The 19,467-nt window shown below is 41.4% G+C and overlaps 1 protein-coding gene and 1 long non-coding RNA gene across 2 annotated transcripts in view; one reads left to right on the top strand and one right to left on the bottom strand.

Moving 5' to 3' along the window:
- The window catches only part of tmtc1 (transmembrane O-mannosyltransferase targeting cadherins 1), a 138,433-nt gene that overhangs the window by 71,932 nt on the left and 47,034 nt on the right, over window positions 1-19,467 (top strand). The window contains exons 5-6 of the mRNA XM_034863173.1: window positions 8,505-8,586; window positions 11,373-11,476. Of these exons, the coding sequence (XP_034719064.1) occupies window positions 8,505-8,586; window positions 11,373-11,476 (186 nt within the window). The remainder of the gene's footprint in view (window positions 1-8,504; window positions 8,587-11,372; window positions 11,477-19,467) is intronic.
- LOC117938572 overlaps window positions 12,656-19,467 on the bottom strand; it is a 27,727-nt gene continuing 20,915 nt past the window's right edge. Inside the window, exon 3 of the long non-coding RNA XR_004655435.1 lies at window positions 12,656-12,786. This is a non-coding gene — a long non-coding RNA (uncharacterized LOC117938572). The remainder of the gene's footprint in view (window positions 12,787-19,467) is intronic.

Genomic DNA, 19,467 nt, shown 5'->3' with positions numbered 1-19,467 from the left:
ATGCCTGATGCATTCTTCTCTTTTTGCACACCGCCAGCCCTTTGCTAAGCTTTGGGTATTTTTTTGCTTCTCCCACACTATTTTCATGAAAAAGCACAGCACATTAGGTGCCTTCTTGTAGAACCCATATGGCACTCTGTCAGACCCTGCTGCTCTTGCTTGCCGGACCGTGTTTTCAACCTCTTTCCATTCAGGAGGCCTAGATTGAATTCAGGGGGTTGAATTGGTTGGATGTTTGGGGGAGTTACCATCTGCTCATGCTTTTTGGTATTGTAGTGGCCGTTTTCCAGTTCCTGCTTGGTTACTTCCCAAGTTCAATTTTTGTCTTTGTGAAGAGGTCTCTGCCAAACTTGAAGGGGTCTTAATAAAAACATGTTCTTTAATGCTTTCTCTTCCTGCGAATCTTCCTCAGATTTTCTCGCCAGGCGGCTCCCAATGTCCGCCTTAGTGCCACGATACCTTTGCTCTTGTTGTTTTCAATTGTTTGCGTAATTGTCACCTCTCTCTGAGTACCCTCTCGATCTCTTGCTGTCTCCTAAGCCTGGCTGGTGCTGGTACTTTCTTTTCCCTTCTCCCTTTAACCACTCTAAAGCACTTTTCTACACTATGTCACCCATCCTTCCAAGCCTTTTGTTGCCAACTTTGGGCCACATCACACCCGGTTTGTGCCCTTTGATCTTAATCTTTGAATTACTGTGCTTGTAGCATTTTCTCCAGTGACGGGGGTGTTGATGCTCCTTGAGCTTTGGTTAGCATCCCATCGCTGTGCTTCACTCGACTGATTTGAGCTGTTCCCTTAGATGAAGTGCTTGTCAGTGTGAGGCCCAGTCTCTGCTCTCTCAAGCCCTTTTTTCTCCCTTGGTGGATCCTTAAGCCATTTACTGATGTTATTTTCTCCAACCCACATGTACACATATTGCTGATGACTTTCTCATGCACTTTGCTCTTCTTTTCCATAGCTGTTTCCGTACTAGGATCTGGAACCGTGCTATCAATAGTAATAGTACAGTGAGCCATCACAGGCTCTAGGGGGAACCTTGTCGACTTTTTGTGGCATTTAGTGGCTGTCTCCAAGCAACTGAACTAGGGGACTGCTGCCAAGGGTAGCTAGCCCATGACAGCCCCATTAGGATCTGTTCCTTCTTGTCAGCTGTCTCTCCAAGCTGTCACACAGACTTTGCCATGTTGTCAGCTGCCCTTTCACAGCAGTCACTTGACTTGTCCAGAAGAGGATAAAAATGCCAAAATTGATTGAAAGGTTTCAGCATTTGTTTCATGCCTTTAAGTTTTACACCGCTTACAACTCTAAACAGAATTGAAAACAAATACACTGTTTTTTTTAAATTGTTTTTATTATGAAAAATGATTTATTTGCGGAAGAAGCTCACAGAAACCTCATGGAATGGATCAGGGGAGCTGGTACTTAAATAAATAGCACCACACCCCTGGACAAAGGTAAAACATGTGGGCCATGAAAGGACTTTATGGTGCATGCAGGTGCAGCTTGTAAACTCTTGGTGCATTCAGGTGCCCCCTGTAAACTCTGAGAAACTCAAACTGTTGTAATGCAGCCCCCTGCCATTTATTGGCTGATATTGGAATTGGCAAAGGTGCTGACATTTTTTTTAATTGAATCCTATCGTGGATTTGGTGTATTGTGAACCCCTACACATTTAGGTCACTACTTGGTTCCGCGGAGGGGCGGGAAAAAAATGCAGAGATTGCAAAGAGATGCAAAGATTAAATAACTGTACTGTCCCGCAGTACTTGTCCTTGTAGGCTATTTGCAGTATATTAAAACATTTTTTACCTAATTATTTTGCACTAAAATGACACTCGTCTGTCGGCTCTGACAGCACTGCATCAGCGCTCTGTTTCCCTGCACGGAGCGGCTGAACACAGAGACACGGATAGACTATTAGTTTAAAGCTTTTACTCTTACTCGTGCTGGCGCTGTATATTAACAAGTTCTTCAAACCTCAGCCCTCCACAGCAGCAATGGGCCTCATATCCTGAGCAATAAAGTCAACAATTCCTTCCGTGATATTATTTTTGCGTATTGGATAGTAGAGGCTTAACATCCAGCGGGGTTTGGGGGGGTCTGGGGGAGGCTACCGTAGTTGCAGGTGGGTGCGCCGGTATTCATTAAAAGATTATTAGACTATGAAATATGCCAATTCTGATATGTTCATACAGCTAGTCTACTCAAAACAGACAGGGCAACCTAACGCAGACAGGTTAGCTTACTGTTTTTAGGTGATATGCCATGTTTGCTGTCGAGCTGCGATATGCAAACTGTTGCTTGCAAACTTTGCGTTCAACTTTTTCCCATTATCTATTTTTGTAAAATGCTGCCACACTGGCGATGTCTTTGACATGGTAGAGGAGGACTTACTGGAAATTAAACACTCACAATTAAATAAATATTCTGCAAAACAAGGCTTTTTAGTTCTTTCTTCAATCTGTCCCCAGTGGGTTGGGCTAATCCAACAAAAGAGAAAACAGGGGGGTGTTCTGAAGACAGACTGTTACTGTGAAACAGGGATGCTCCGAAAACACCCCCATTGGCAATTAGTGCTTTCCACCCATAGACAGTTACGGTCTATGCTTCCACTGGATGAAATAACACGGCAAAAAAATCGACCAATCAGAATTTTTGTCGATCCAGAACGTATCGACCAATAAATCAACTAGTCGACTGGGAGATTACAGCCCTACTTTAATTATTACATTACATGTCATTCATCCAAAGTGACTTACATTTGCTTTATGTCAGAGGTCTCACGCCTCTGGTGCAACTAGGTGTTGAGTGCCTTGCTTGCAGACACATTGGTTGATGTATCGCAGTGGGAATCAAACCCAGATCTCTCACACTAAAGGCATGGGTTATATCCACTGCGCCATTACCACCATTAATTAATTCATTAGTTAATTTATGAATGAATTAAATCCTTACTAGCTTACCGTTGTGTCAATGGATTTCCTGTGAGTCATGCTAAATTGGCCTCCACTCTGCCTTTGAGATTTAAAATGACTTGATTTAGTAAACATGGCGTCAAGTGCTGAAACTGCAATCTTGGTGACAGTTTTGTAAGCAGAGTGACAGAAGTTCCAGGACTGAAGTGTCCAGTTTTAGATGGAACATTATGTGGCGGGTGTTCAGGAAGGTGCACGGACATTTAGTTCAGTTAAATGATCAAAAAAGGGCACCTAATCCGCACACAAACATACTCACACACACACACACACACACACACACACACAGATAGCATGCAGGCAGAATGTCGGTTTTGTCCGTGTCAGAGAGTTGTGAAGGGTTTCAGCTCTGTGACTGCCCCAGAGCTGCCCTTCACAGTTCACACTACATCACACATCATAAGACATTGCATGGCATAACATCAACTCTGAGAGAGTGACAGAGAGAGCGAGAGAGCGCGAGAGAGAGAGAGAGAGATGAGAGATAGAAAGAAGTGATGAGAAAAAGCAGCAAAACAGGGAGGGTAAATAAGGTCTATTAATGTCGATCCTGCATAAAGCTCTGACACATATTCTGAGAATTGCTATCCTTAAATGTTAGAAATTCCTGGAAACTGAACATTTCCATTAAATGACTCCAGAAATAAAAAATAAAAACATTATGGAGGTTTTTAAATGTATGATACGGAACACCCATAACTGTCCATGTTTTTATCAGAAGTGGATTCATTTACATCATAAAGCCATTTGGAGACGTATATCTCATCATTATCATGATCTACAACCGCTGATACCATGCAGCAGTGTTGTGTGTGTGTTGTGTGTGTGTAGGTCACTTCAGAGCTTCCACTGCACCCATTCAGTGACTCAGTCTTAGCCTGGAGTGTTGTGCATAGGCCCTGTCGTTTTTCATCGGCTGGGTACGTTTAAATAACCGTGGTACATAGTGAGGAAGAGGAGGAGGAGAGAAAATGTCACTGAGAAGGAGGAATTATAAAGGATTTTCAGCTGCGAGTGAGTATCGAGGGCTTTGACTTGAGCTGCAGTCCTTTACCGTCTCCTGTTCATGTGTGAGAAGAAGCTCCGACCTTTCTTCAAAACAATCAGCTACACTCTATTTTCTGTTTCACTTCCTACCTCCAACAACACCTCCCCACAAACACACACCTCCTCCCCTCCATTCATCCTTCAGTGTTGCCACGGTAACAGTTGTCATGGTAAATTAGCATCCTGCCATGCCGAGACACGGAATCGTCTTTATCATGATCCTATGGGAAAAGTTGAGGCCCGGGTCGGAAGACACTAACAACATCTGTCTGTTCCTCTCCCGCACTCTCTCCCTCTTCCTCCCTCTCTCTCTCTCTCTCTTTCTCTCTTCTCGCTGTCTCTCTTTCTCAGATTTTCAGTTTGATCATTGGCATGACAAAAAAAATCCATCTGTGTTGCCAAAGCATCAGAACAAGCCTACATGTAAGGAGCACAACAATCATTGCTATAGTGCGTACTTATTATGTAGTGGTGGGAGCTAGGTTTGCAACTAACAATTATTTTCATAGTCGATTAATCTGTTGAAACATTTACTTCAGCACTATCTGCTTTGCAATTCATAAACTATAGAGTCTTGATTCGTTAGTCAGTCAATCCATTTTTATTTGTCAGACACAATTGTACGAGGTAGAATTCCAGTGAAATCTAATCCCATGACATCAGTGTTTAAGATGGAGATGGACGCAGACATAGTCTTGCTTGCCACATGGTCGGGGTTGTAGCCAAAGGTCGTAGCTGGTAGCCATCTTCACCTTTTACTTTGTCTACTTGACCAGCCAGGCTAGCGAAGTCAACGCAAGACTATAGTCATTATCTGGGCCAATGGAAGCATGTAGATGTTAAAGTTGCATAGATAGTCTAGGCTAAGCTAGCTTGGGCTCATCTTCTCCACATTTTCGGTGGTGTTTAATCTGATGTTTACATTTGAAAACTTGATTGCCCAGCTGGATGGCTAGCCGGGGCTAGCAGGTTTGTAAGAGGGTAGCAGAGTTGGCAGGAGACTGGGACGTTGATTTCACGACCCTGATGAGGGACTCTAAGCCACATGGCATCACCATCTAACGTCTACCCCTATTTGTCAATTAGACAATTCAGCATAAATTTAATAATACATTTATGGAGCTGACCAAAAGGAGACTGCAGAGGTAGGAGTGTTGGTGTTATGCCCGCTACAACTGTCATTTACATTTATAAATTCACCAGCCTCATTTAGTTAAGTAGAATCACTGGATTCTGTTCTGGAGGTTTGTTTTCCCTCTTGGTGTGGTTGTTTCAGGGCTGCCAACTTTTCCCCAAACCTTGGAGTGAGATTTGGGGGGCCAACCGATATTTTGCCGCTTACAAAGCAATTTCTTTGGGTCTTCATCCTTCAGGGTTGGATTAGGGGGGTCTGGGGGTATGCTCCCCCAGCAAAAAAATTTGAAAAATAAACCATTAAATGGCACTTTCTGGAGAGTTTTTTTTGCAAAAAATGGAGAGATCAAGTCTTACATGATATGTGCAAAACTGTAGGGTTAAGAACCTTTGCATTGTTGTATTAACAGGTTTTAGGGCATTTAGCATTTACATTATTAACTTCTTATGATATAAGAACTGACCCAGACAATTTGCCAAACATAATGAACCACATGAAGAGACAGTAGCATATGTCAGCAACAGCTGAGAAGATTTGGGTCTGTGGTGAACAGGTCTACACCAGGGACCCAAAGTTAAATTAATGTTGAGGGGTCAACTAAGACCACTGAAATTCTAAAGAATGAGAACCACTGATTTACATACATTATTCCTTTAACCTTTGTGCCAATGTTCAGTAATGTTTGGCCCTCATCCTCTGAAACTTTGTCAATCTACACTACAACAACAACAAACCCAGGTTTGTCTCAGACAGGGTTGCCGTCTATTTACAATACGTACATGGGGCGGCTGTGGCTCAGTGGTAGAGCGGTTGCCTGCCAATCGGAAGGTTGGTGGTTTGATCCCTGCTCCTGCAGTCATTGTCGAAGTGTCCTTGGGCAAGACACTGAACCCTGAGTTGCCCCCGGTGCTGCGCATCGGAGTGTGAATGTGTGTGAATGTTTATCTGATGAGCTGATCAACAACTGCTCTCTCATTCTAAAACAATTAAATTGTACATTATTAATATAAGATAGTCTTTTTCATTCTTCTATTCTATATTTATACTTTTTTTACTTTAGAAGTACTTTGCCTGCATGTTTATTGTATGCACCGCAGCCAATTTCCTGCAAGGGAAAACCTACTTGGCAATAAACTTAATTCTGATTCTAATAACAACGGTAATACAAAAAAGAAGTGACTTATTCATGATCCCGAATTTCAAATGCCATGTCTCAATCATCTCAAAACTTATGAGAACCGATATTTATATTCATACTATTTATATATTCTGCCTCATGACTGCTATGGTTGAACACACCAAATAATTAAGGTATCAATGCTTTCACCCGGATTCTCTCCAAAGTGCACATTGCTAACATTTTTTACTTTTGAGATTTTTATTGAGAGCGTTTGAGTCCATTAAAAGTAAGTAAGTGCACCACTCTCTAGAAACAAGTTCAATGGTGTTACTCAGGGAAAACAGCCTAGCTCTTTTTTCTTTTTCTTTTTGCAGTGCAGACGCGAGTGCAATGGCTGCAGCGGCTGCAGAGTCTGACTCTTTGTCATTGTGTCTTGCCTCCTCAAATCTCAGCAGAACAGACAGAGCAAAGACAAATATAGAGTAAAGGGAGTCAAGAGCAAAGGGAGAGAGAAGCAAAGATGAAACAGGCGGAGACAGAGTGTGAGACAGACAGAATGAGTGTAGAATTCCTGTGAGATCTCTTCTCTCACCGTCTCTAGAATGCTTTGAAAGCTCTGCACAAGGGAAACATCTCAAAGTGACGGGGTGTTGAATGGATTCTCCTTGCTTTTCCTTTCAGTAGTATCTGCATGATCCCTCCCTCTCATCTTATTCTCTTGCTGCCTTTTTCTGCAGTTAAAGCTTTTTCTTTTGTTTCTACCTCAGGCTAATCTATAGGATTCTGTGGTCTGGGGTGAGGAGGGGGGGTTCATAATTATCTTTATTGAATGGCTGGATCAATGAATGTGTGTGGTGACTTTGAAAACTTTGCATTGCAGTAATGCAAACACTTACATGTTGTTAAAATGGACACTTTTTAAGGACAAAACTACTAAGAGGTCGCAAAATGTCCTTAATTAGGAAGAAGCGCCAACACAACATTTGTTTTGATGGAGAAGACAGACTTGTGAGTGCAGTTAGGTTAACTGGTGTGTAGTTGGCTGCCGCCAGGTACTTTAAAAGGTCCTATGGCATGAAAATGTCACTTTATGAGATTTTTTATCATTAATATGAGTTACCCCAGCTTGCCTATGGCCCCTCGGTGGCTAGAAATGGTGATAGTTTAAACCAAGCCCTGGGTATTATGCTCTGCCTTTGAAAAAATGAAAGCTCAGATTGGCCGATCTGGAATCTGTCCTGTGCCGTAACAGCACAGCTCAGGCCTACATTAAAAGTTAACACTAAACCAGCCTGCTTCTTTTTTTTGGTAAAGTTTCCAGGTGAACTTGAGGAAGACATAGCAGATTTGCGGTTTTAACACATCTGTGAGGATTCCTGTGGAGGTGCAGTCTCTCTCCAGTAGCCTATGTAAATTGCCCGTAAACCATGCCCATTTTAACCCTCCCCTCAGGCCCCTCCTCCCTACTCCAAAACAGTGGCACTAAGTTAAAATTGAAAACCACTGACATAGTAAAAATCTTAAAGCGTACAAGAAAAGCTGTCACTGAACATTTACAGCCATCAAGAAAAAATGTAGATTGACATTGAAAAACCTGTCACAATGCAAACAAATGTCAAAGTGAAATAATATAGGATTGTGAAATTATTAGGGCCCGAGCGCCGACATTCTAGTCAGTATTTGTGAATACACTACAGTGTGTGTGTTTGTTCATCGTAATGAAGGAACTCTTTACTTCATTTCACGGGACAGTGCATAGAAATAACATTGAAAGTATGCCAGAGTTATCCAGAAAGGCTATATTTCATCTGTAGTCCCTGGGCAGGTAATAGTATAAAGTTGTTACGGTAAAAATAAAAGCATTAAAACAATAAAATCAGTGGGAAAATATGGGGATATCAACCTAGGTGCGCGCAATACATGTTAATAAACGCATAAGTTGTCGTTGTTTGCTGGTGTTGATTTTCTTGTTACAATTCACAATGTCCCTTTTTTAAGAAACATTGTGAATGCTAACCACTGTTTATTTCACTTTGTGTCATTTGGAATATCTCCTTACTGTAAGACATGCTCTGTGGAACACGCTCTAAGGGGTCTGCTCTCCACCAGTTAAAATGTAATTCACAGTCACATTGAACGAGATGGCCACTTTAACAGCCAAAACACCCAGTAAGACTTAAGGCTGTGTAGAGTGAGACTGACCTGCTGTATGTCTGTGTCCCTCAGTCACCTGTCTAGCTCCAGATTCAGGGACCTCCAACACATCTGCAGCCCCTTCATCAAGAGAGCCTGCCTCGTCTCTGCCTATGTGAGTAATCATTTCGATTTTTTTACCACATAAGTACCATACTTGTGGTTCTGCATGCTATGGTCAATTGCCTACTAATTGTAAATACTTACAATTACTAATGGCAGTTTTCCAAAGTAAAACACAGATTTTAAAGGTGTAATATGTAGGCTGTATCACTTCTACTTGTAAACACACAGCGTTTAGAGGAAGAGAGAGGGAGAGAGTGCGCAGCAGTGGGCGAGCTAGAGAAGGAAGAAAGAAAGTGCCCAACAAAGCCGTAATCAGAGACAAAAACATGCTATTTTCTAATTATTGTTTTCACAGAGGTTGCATTCATGACAGATAAACACAAATAATAATAATAATACATTTTATTTCAAAAGGGCCTTTCTCAGCACTCAAGGACGCCATACAGGGTATACATACATAAGACATTTAAAAAATACTATACAACAATAACAACAGAAAGAGGCATAGCAAAAGACATTTAAGTGTAATAGGCTGCTTTAAACAGATGTGTTTTGAGTTTTGATTTGGAAGGGGGGCTGATAATGACTTGCAGAGGGGCTGAGTGTACTGCTCCCCATGGTGTTGAGACTGGCTGAGGGGACAGAGAGTTGTATGGAGGAAGAGGGTCTGAGGGAGCGGGAGGGAGTTGGACGCTGGAGGAGATCAGAAAAATATGGGGGGGCAAGGTTGTGGATGGCCTTGAATGCAAACAGGAGGATTTTGAATTGGATACGGAACTGGACTGGGGGCCAGTGGAGCTGTTGGACGACAGGAGTGATGGATGGATGGAGGGGGTTTGAATTATGATGCCTGCAGCTGAATTTTGGACCATTTGAAGATTGTCCAGGGATTTGTGAGCAAGACCGAAGGGGAGAGAGTTACAGTAATCCAGACAGGAAGTGACATGACTGTGGACAAGGATGGCGGCAGTGTGGGGGGTAAGGCGTTTGATGTTTCGTAGGTGGAAGTTGGCAGACCGGGTAATGTTATTGATATGGGTTAAAAGGATAGTGTGCTGTCAAGGATGACACCCAGACTCTTAACTCACTGACCAAGCTTGGCGGGCTAACACGCTGTGGTCAACAGCCCGGTTAGTGGAGCGTGGATGGCGACGAGAGCTGGACCAGATGGCCTTTATTCCTGTTGAGCTGTTGTGGGGGAGATTCCGGCGGGACCCTCAGTGGATGTATCTCCAGCGGGGCTGGAAGACAATGTCCGGGTGTAGGTGGAGAGCCTTTGGCGCAGGTTGATGGCCGAGTACTGCAGCAAACCCATCACTAGCAGGTGGACAGGCAGTAGAGAGCCAAATAAACACAAAGACGATGCATGGCCTACTGGCCCACATTCTGGATCAGGACTTAGGCAGTGTCAAGGTGAGGTTCAGACTGGGAGCGGAACAGGTGAGCTAATAATGAAAACTTACACAAACGGTAATGACAGTTACACTGTCCAATAAGGTGAGTCTAGTAAGTTAAGAAAATAAAAAGTTACCGGCGAGCAGCAGCAGCAAGCGTGCAGCGTTTATTCACAGGTGACTGATTAAGCACGGTGGCTCAGCGTTTAGCACTTCTACCTCACAGCAAGAAGGTTCTGGGTTCAAATCCAAGTTCTTTCGGGCCTTTCCGTGTGAAGTTTGCATGTTCTCCCTGTGTTTGCGTGGGTTTCCTCAGGTGCTCCGGTTTTTTCCCACAATGAAGACATGCATGATAGGTAACTAGGACTACAGTCGAAAATGAGCCGACTGGCTAAAACTGGTGCATTTAAAGTAATTTTAATTAATGTGCATTGTCCTAATAAAATAAATAAATCTACATACATGATTCATGAACACTTCCACACACACAAACCTCTGCTGTTTGTGTGTCTGTGTGAGGTCCACTTGTGCGTCAGTATGAGATCAGAATCAGAATCAGAAATACTTTATTGATCCCCTAAGGGAAACTCTTTGTTACAGTTGCACAAATAGTATAAATATTAGAGTAGAAATATAAATAAAGTCATATAAGTAGTGTGGATATGTAAGGTATTTACATAGTTAAAGGATTGTTATGATACAGTATTTACATGATTAACATACGCTGTCATTGGGGGTTACACACACACACACACACACACACCCACACACACATGCTGTGCACAGACATTTGGGGGGCAGGGGCTAAAAGAGGGCCATGGTTCTGCTCAAGGTTTCTGCCTCTTAAAGAAAGTTTTTCCTTGCCTCTGTTGCCTAGTGCTTGCTTGTGGTGACAATTGTTGGGTTTAAATTTATGTAAATTATATAAATAAATAAATAAATAAATAAATATGCCTTTGAAATACATCATACATCAGAGTTAACAAATACATCATGAAATAAATAAATGAGGCAACAAATACATAAATAATTAAATTAATGTAAGTATTCATATAAAAATGAATCAATGTACTCTACATATATCTAAATACGAATAGATATATATACTAAAAGGTTTTACTTTTAATTATTTCATGGTACTTTTTATTTCATAAGTCCATGTTTATTTATTTTGAAAGACTTTTATTTTCTAATGCCACAATTATTGATTTCCCTCTCTATTTATTTCCAAATCTTATATGCAAATCAGGGGGCGTGGCTATCCCTAACATTCTGGAAAAGGTTCGAGTGTCGTATCTCTGTCCTGCCGTGTTTTTTATGATTTACTATTACTTCATTCAATATTGGCTTACAGTTTTAAAGGGTGTATTGCCATTGTACACTATAAATAGTCCGTAAACATGAAGCTGTTGGTGGATTGTGACTGATGTCCCCCCCTCAGGTGGTAGTCATCATGTCGGTCCGGCTGTGGCTGATGGGAGGATCAATGCCTCTCTTCTCTGAACAGGACAACCCCGCCTCCTTCTCACCACACCTGCTTACCAGGTCAGTGTCACACACACACACACACACACACACACACACACACACACACACACACACACACACACACACACACACACAAAGACACACAGAGACACAGACAGACACACACATACACACACACATGCATGTATACACACGCGCGCACGCACACAAACACAGACACACACACAAACATACACACACAAATGTAATTTAGGCTATTTTATAAATAGCCTAAAAACAATCAATTAATTCACGGATGTTGTAAATTATTTTCTTTGGTTAAAGAGACTAGTATTTAGAAACTGAGCAACATGTTGATGTTGAGACAACACATCAAATCATTAAGCAACACTATTACCTCACTAAGGGAAAAGTCTGCTTTCAGGTTTTTTATGACATAACTATTGGAAGGAATGCCATGAAGTTTGGTACAAACATTCATTGTCCCCAAAGAATGAATCATAATGACTTTGGTGATCCACTCACTTTCCTCGTAAAATGTCTCAGTGTCTTCTCAGTGGATTGGTACAAAGTGTTGTACTGTATATACACTCTACGTGGTTCTCAAGTGATAAATGATATATAATTTTTGATGAACCCCTGACAAACCCCTGATTGGTGGTTTGGAGTCATTTACCTCATCAACTATTGAATGGATTCCCATGACATGTGGTAAAGATATTCTTTTTCCCCACACTCCCCTTTGTGGACTTGTAATCTACCGCCCTCATCCGGTTAAAGCTTAGTTTAAATGATAATATAGCAAAGAGGAGACATGGTAGAACAGTTGGGGGGGGCAGTGGCTCAGTCTGCAGGGAGTTGGGTTGGGAACCGGAAAGTGGTTCAAGTCAAGGTGCTCTTGAGCAAGGTATTGAATCCCCAACTGCTCGGCCTGTCCATTGACATCTGCGGCACCCTCACACTGACATCTCTCCATTAGTGCATGTATAGGTTCTGAGCATATGTGTGTAATTCAGACCAGAGTGAAAACATTGTAATTTCCCTTGCAGGATTAATAAAGTATAAATATATATATATATATTTTTTTTAAATATTGTTATTACTATTAGAAGAGGGTATATTACAAGATTAGAATGTGGCTGTAGACTCTTGTGTTTCTTCTTTGTTGTTGTTTTCAGTCAAATCTGTACATGAGAGATATTATAGTAAAAGCTCAGTCTAAGTTGCCAGGATTTTACCGGTGCTGCTGGAAATTCCGCCAATGTCCCTCTTTTCGGCTGGCTTTGTGTCGGCGTTCTAACCTCTAGTGGATTTCTGAGGACTATGGTTAACTGGTCCTCAGATCTCTGCAGGGTAAATTCAGACAGCTAGCTAGACTATTTGTCCAATCTGAGTTTTCTGTTAACGACTAAAACAACCTTTGAACGTACACGTGCTCCACCAAAAGTTCCTTCCTGAGGCTATTTTGCAGAGGCACCGTGCCTCTGTCCGGCGCTTAGTGCCGCCCAAGACAATGGTGATTGGTTTAAAATAGGGCTGGGAAAGTTAACGCGTTATTATCGCGTTAACTAATTACTTAATTAACGCCGGCAATTTTTTATCTCGTGTTAATGTACTTTTTATTATTTATTTGTTATTGTAAAAGTTTGTTGCTCACAGGCTTTGTAAGACCTGAGACCGAGAGACTTGCCCACGAGCAAAAACAGCTCCTCTGATTCATAGTTTAATAATTTATCAACCATACAACACAGAAACTCACCAAAAGTTGCGTCTACAAGGTAACGAGTTAGCGGTTACGGAGGTCTCTTCTGGGTCCTTCTAGCCTCTACAGGTGATTTTCTATCCAGCCTGGAACTTCCAGCCTTTTTCGGGGTCGTTGAGCATTAAATCCAAACCTCCACATCCAAGATCAATCCACTTTATGTCCATACTTCATCGCGTTTTGGCTCATTTTAGCTCGCGGCTCCATGTCTGCTCTCCTGTGTTTAGGGAAGTAAAGGCAATAGAATGCCCATTTATGGGAGACAACGTCATCCAAAGAGTATGGAGGCTGAAAGAGGCCAATACTCACAGTCAAACTGGCTAGTATGCGATCAAAGATGCTATAGTGCAGAAGATAGATATCTACCGTTTTATACAGGATAATTGCCTCACTGGTTTGAGATTTGGCATATATTTATATTATATATTATATATTTGGACCTTTTTGAAGAAATGTAAATAGTATGTGCTTTATATGAGTTATAATGTGTCTATCTACACACAATCTATGTTTCTTTTTGCATATAGGAGAACTGTTTTAGACACACATATGCTTGTGTAGCATTGCTGTGGGTGTAATATCAATAAATATGACATTATTATGTTGATTATTGGAATAAGTAATTGTCATGAGGGCAAAAGCGTCTGGACTATCTTTGAAAAAAAGAATGTATTTTGTCATCTGTATAAGTTATAAGGATTATCTCTTCACATTGCGACTCCCAAGACATATGAGAAGTGTTTTAGAGAGGAAAATGGCTTAGGATTTACTGCTCTGTCTGTGATATCAATACATATCTGGAAGACTCATGTTCCGTTTTATTTACTTATTTGTCTTTAAGGTCCTACAACCGTTTTTAACATTCAAGTGACCTCATTGCAACCCAAATATTCTACTAACCCAGTTTGTCCTGAAAAAAATGATGTTCATACCTTGACTGTACACATCAGGGGTGATGTTTTACAAGCTTTCATATAAAACAAATCCAGACGGACAATGAACTGTAAAAATGGCCTTAGGGCTCAGAGGGTCAAGTTGAGATGTACACTAAACATTTTGTTTAACTGCTAATTTATAAACAAAATGCTAGTAAGTTTTCGCAGAACAATTGTTACGGCACTTTCGTTCATATGGCAGAACATTTAAAAAAATTGCACTATATACACTACTTTTGAATTCATTATTTAATTTTGCGATTAATCGCGATTACAAATTTTAATCGCAATTAAAAAATGTAATGGCTGCCCAGCTCTAGTTTAAAATAATAAACCAGAGCAGGTTTTTCTCCCATCCAGGAATGCTGTGTGGACCATCCAGATCTTCCTCCGCAACGCTGTGGAGGGAGGTCTGGCAATGTGGGACTAATGAGATCCTAGTAAGTTAGTATTAAGGATTGCGGGTGCCAGCAGACAGCAGTAAGGTCAGATGGTCCTCTCAGCAGTGTCAGGGTTTGTCGGCGTCGGTGAGCGATTAGAACAGCAGTGGTGAAAAATAGCTCTCCTCTCACTCGGCCACCTGGGAAATGTACAGCGGATTCTCATATCCCTCGCTCTGTCCATCCGGCTCACCTTCATTTCTTTGTCATTATTTCTGCTCCCCAATGTCTGTCTGAGCCTCCAGTATCCCTTCATCACCTATACGTGTGACTGTGTGTCTGTCAGTGTATCCTCGCTCCATCCATCCTGCTTTTCTCGTGGCCGTTCAACATTGACAGTATGCAGGTAAAAACTTTGACTTATAATCCCAGTTTCTCCAGGCTTGGTTGGGGGCCTCTACTATCCAACATGTGTATATGCTTTAACTAAATGAGTAGGATTCCCACTGAGCCAGTACTGAGCCAAAGTTGGTTTTGAATCTTTATATATATATATATATATATATATCAGTCAGGAGTTCACCTCCTGGACACTGCCAATGTGCTCTTGAGCAAGGCACTGAACCGCTCAACCCTCAACCGCTCAGGGCGCCTGTTTAGCACTGGCAAGCCACTCACTCTGACATCTCTCCATTAGTGCATGTAAAGGACCTGAGCATGTGTGTGCATTTAAGGCCAGTGTGTAGTGTGTGGTAACAACAGAATTTAAATTGTTATTTCCACATAGGGGATAAAGAGTATACATTATTATTATTATTATTATTATCTCAATTGTCAATAACGAGTTTTGGACGGGAATTGGACGGGCAGTTCCAAGGGCCTGCATACAGTGCAGTACTGTCAGTACTATAAATAGTCTTACCGTAAAGGTGGTGCACGGGCCCATAGAAACAGGGTCTGATAAACAGTAGTACATTACAGGAAAGAATGATGATGAAATATTACAGCCATAGAAAATGTAGTCTAATTGGTTCATGTTCCACGCTAACTGGTGACAATGAATCTCTGTATCTTGAAACATTAAACATGGAATATTGTTTCTGTCTCCATACAGCTATGCATTAAGAGTAATGCAACATTTACTCATCATTAAGAGCAGTTGTATCCGTTGATAGTTAGATCACTGTAATGAAATGAATAGACACTCATTTGAAATGTAATGGGTGAATTGCTTTTTGAAGTAGTAGTACTTTGATGTTAAGTTGAGTCACATTGAACAGGTGATCTTTGTTAAATGAACAAATGATCTTAGGTTTGTGTTTATTGTATCCAAGCAATTGAAACAAATGTTCAAAGTTTGAAAAAATGTGCATTTTGATGATTGGTTGTAAGTTTTGGTTCTAGAATTTTGAGAAATGATGTAAAGTTTCCGAAATTAGTGACAGAGTGGTTGTAAAAAAAACTGTAAATATGACTAAAACTCACCTCAACGTTTGATGTTAGGATGAGAAATAAGAGATTATCTAAGAGAAGCTGACCAAATGACACAGAACACTACAGAACTTTGAGATCGCTGTATTTTTCTTCCGAGCCATTTGTGTGTCTCTGTGTGTAAGGAGGTGTAGAACAGCTGAGTGCGCTGCTTTCCACCTCAGGACGTCCAGGTGCCACCTGGCAAATGACTTGTTTTCTCTTTCTACGCCCCGATCACTAACTACTTTTATCCCAACTTCTGTTTCTTCTCCTGCTGACGAGTTTCTATCAATACAACAGTGTGTGTATGAGGGCTCCTGTGTGTGTGTGTGTGTTTGTGTGTGTGTGTGTGTGTGTGTGTGTGAGATAATTTGTGGTTAGAGGGGCATGAAAAGTCTGGAAAAGGGAATTGAAATTATGGCCCAGACCCATCACCTGACAACAAGTGGAGAACATTCCGCTGCATGCTAAACAACCTGTCAGCACTACCTTAGTGTGTGTGTTTGTGTGTGTGTGTGTGTGTGTGTGTGTGTGTGTGTGTGTGTGTGTGTGTGTGTGTGTGTGTGTGTGTGTGTGTGTGTGTACTCAAGACAACCTTTGAAAGTCCTCTGCAGGTCTTTGTATGCCCATTGACTCGGTTCTGTATTTATTTTAGACTTTGCTTCCTGTGTCTCTCCCTAGCCGTCAATCTCTATAATAGGCGATCTGAACAGCACTCAAGGGAACAAAGGGAGACATCAGAGGGCTCGGGAAGAGGGAGGAGCAGCACTAGCTCCTTTTGTCTTCCTGACATGTTTTAATTGTCATGTTCAGAGGGGATTCAGCCTGTGTCACACGCACACACACACACACGCACCATGGCCCATCAGCAGGTGGCTTCACAGCCACGTTGAGCGTCAGAGTCTTCCCTCAGATCGTCCTGGAGGAAATCAATACCTAACCCGTGGCCTGACTATTTAGAATTCAGTCCAACACGAGCTCTGTCAGAATCAATGAAGACTTTAGCTCAGCGTCTTTTGTGCTTTTACCTCATTTTACTGGAGTCAGAGGGGAGAATCAACTTGAAGTGGTTGCTCTAAATTTGCTGTAAGTCAGTTGTGGGAGAGGAATAATAATGGAAGATGAAAGAATGACTCTGTAAAAATGAAAACACGATGGTCAAGCCTGTATAATATTATTAGACGTTCTACTATGCCCTCATTTGCAGCCATGTCTCCTTAAATTATGTTTATAGGGTACTTAACAGGGGCCCTTCCAGCGTTATTTACGGGTGGTGGCACAGGGTGGGGGGGCACCAGAAATCAGACAGGGGGGGCCCCGTGGGATTTTGATCTAGAATACAGCAGAGATAATTTGCTTAGAAATATAGCAAATATTGGATAGGATAGACCAACACAATGCAAATTTGGAAAATAAAACACATTACATTCCTTATTAATTTATCTTTTTATCACTTTACTTTCAATACACATTTTTTATGGGCTCTTAAGGTAACATTTGGATAGTCATCATAGAAACATTCATTTTTTTTAACAGAAGCAAATATAAATAAAGTGCAATACACTTCCAATAAACTTGCCTGTGATACAAACTTATTTCCAGTGTTGGGCAAGTTACTTTCAAGTAAATTTTAAAATGCTCAATTGTGACCCCCCCCCCCTCTTTAACGGAACATAAAATACATGTGCATGTTCAATTATTTTTGATAAATCTGACTATTGTAATGAAATGGGCACTTAGTACAATTTATTATTAACAGAAATTGTACAAACATCTAAACTCTTTTAATGTTGCTGTGGGACAAAGTGAGATTAGCCTCCAATCAGATGTCATGTACATAGATATTATGTCTAGTGGCTACTAATACTAATATACTCATAACAACATCGATGATTTGGAACTGTTGATATTTATTGCCCCTTAACAGGCCACGAATGGGCAAAAGGAAATAATGCTTGTTAAGCACTATAGCAAAAATAAATAACACATATATACACTCTTTGTAGTGCAATTAATTTAAGTGGCCAGATGTTTGGTTGGTTTGTTGGTTGGTTGGTGTGTGTGTGTGTGTGTGTTTGTGTGTGTGTGTGTGTGTGTGTGTGTGTGTGTGAGATAGAGCGAGGGAGAAGTGAGAAAGGGACAACAATTCGCTTCATAGTGAGTAGCCACTCCAGAGTCATAGTGTCTATGTTTTCTGACCACGGTGGGCTTTCTTTAGCAGGAAAAGTTACCCCCCCCCCCCCTCCTTGATTCCATAACATCATACGCCGTTATAATAACGCAGTTTTTTCCATCCCTGCTTATTTCTTACAGCCACAAGTGCTCTACGGCGAGTTTTATAGGTTTCTAAACTGGCCTCAACATTTCAACAAAGTACACAGTGGCCGTACAATGTATGTTTAAAGTATGAATCCATTTACCAAGTGGAAAATCAGCGACTGGCAGAACAGGCAGCAAATTGACAGTATTCTGATCCAATAGAAATCAAATCACTGGGAGGATTTTTGTATTTAACCAGACCATGATCTATCCCTAGCCTTAACCAAGAACTGTGAGTGCCGGAACATACCCATAAACAAGTTTAATAATTCTAGCATTCTCTGGCACTGTGCTTCTTCTGTGGGGTTAGTGTAGTGTGTGCTTGGTTCTAGCATAAATGTGATCAGTCACAAGACTCACAAGAACATTCTGCCGTTGGGCATCCTAAAGCACTCCACATCCCCATGCTCTATCTCTTTCTGCACTTTACTCATCCCTCCTACTTCCTCAGACCATGTCCCGCTCTGTCGGACCGTGCTCCGGCTGTTTCCACTGAAGCAGATGCTTCACATTGATGTGTCCACACTGTGGACACATCAATACTCCAGACAGCCACCCACTGAGACAAATGTAGAGAAAGGGAAAAGAAAAAGACAACCACAGCAAAGCAAACCCATCAGAAATAAATTCAGTTGCAACACATCAGCAACCCTTTTATTAATGTAATTTCCCAATTATGGTAAATAAAAAATTGAACTTAATAGTTACACATAATTGATACTTATGATATTTATCTGAGTGTCTATTGACAGGTCAGTTTTTTGTGTGTTTTGTTTCTGTCACAGTATGGTGGGGTGAGGACCCAAATGCAGAGATACGGAGGCAGGCAGGAGCAGGTAAACAGGGCTTTATTGTAGTCGGTAAACAAAAACAACCCACGAGGGAAAACAAAGTCCAGGGGAGCATCCAAAACCCAAAATCCGAAATCCAAAAAGACCGGGCACAATGCAAAACAACAGGAGATTACACAGGGACAAAACTCACGGGGCGATCAGGTGAATAGGAGCAACCACGTGGGATGGGCAAGTTGATAAACAAGACAAGAAGCTGAGGGAACACTGGGGTTAAATACAAGAGGTAATGAGGTAATGGGGAACAGGAGAGACATCAGGTGAAACACATTAGGGTGGGGCTGGACAATCAGACAAACAAAGCGAAGCTAGACAAGACAAGACCAGA

The sequence above is a fragment of the Etheostoma cragini genome, chromosome 23 (genome assembly GCF_013103735.1).
Source record: "Etheostoma cragini isolate CJK2018 chromosome 23, CSU_Ecrag_1.0, whole genome shotgun sequence".
NCBI classification, from domain to species: domain Eukaryota; kingdom Metazoa; phylum Chordata; class Actinopteri; order Perciformes; family Percidae; genus Etheostoma; species Etheostoma cragini.
The sequence above is the reverse complement of the archived record's forward strand: the minus strand, read 5'-3'. Positions and strand labels throughout refer to the sequence as shown.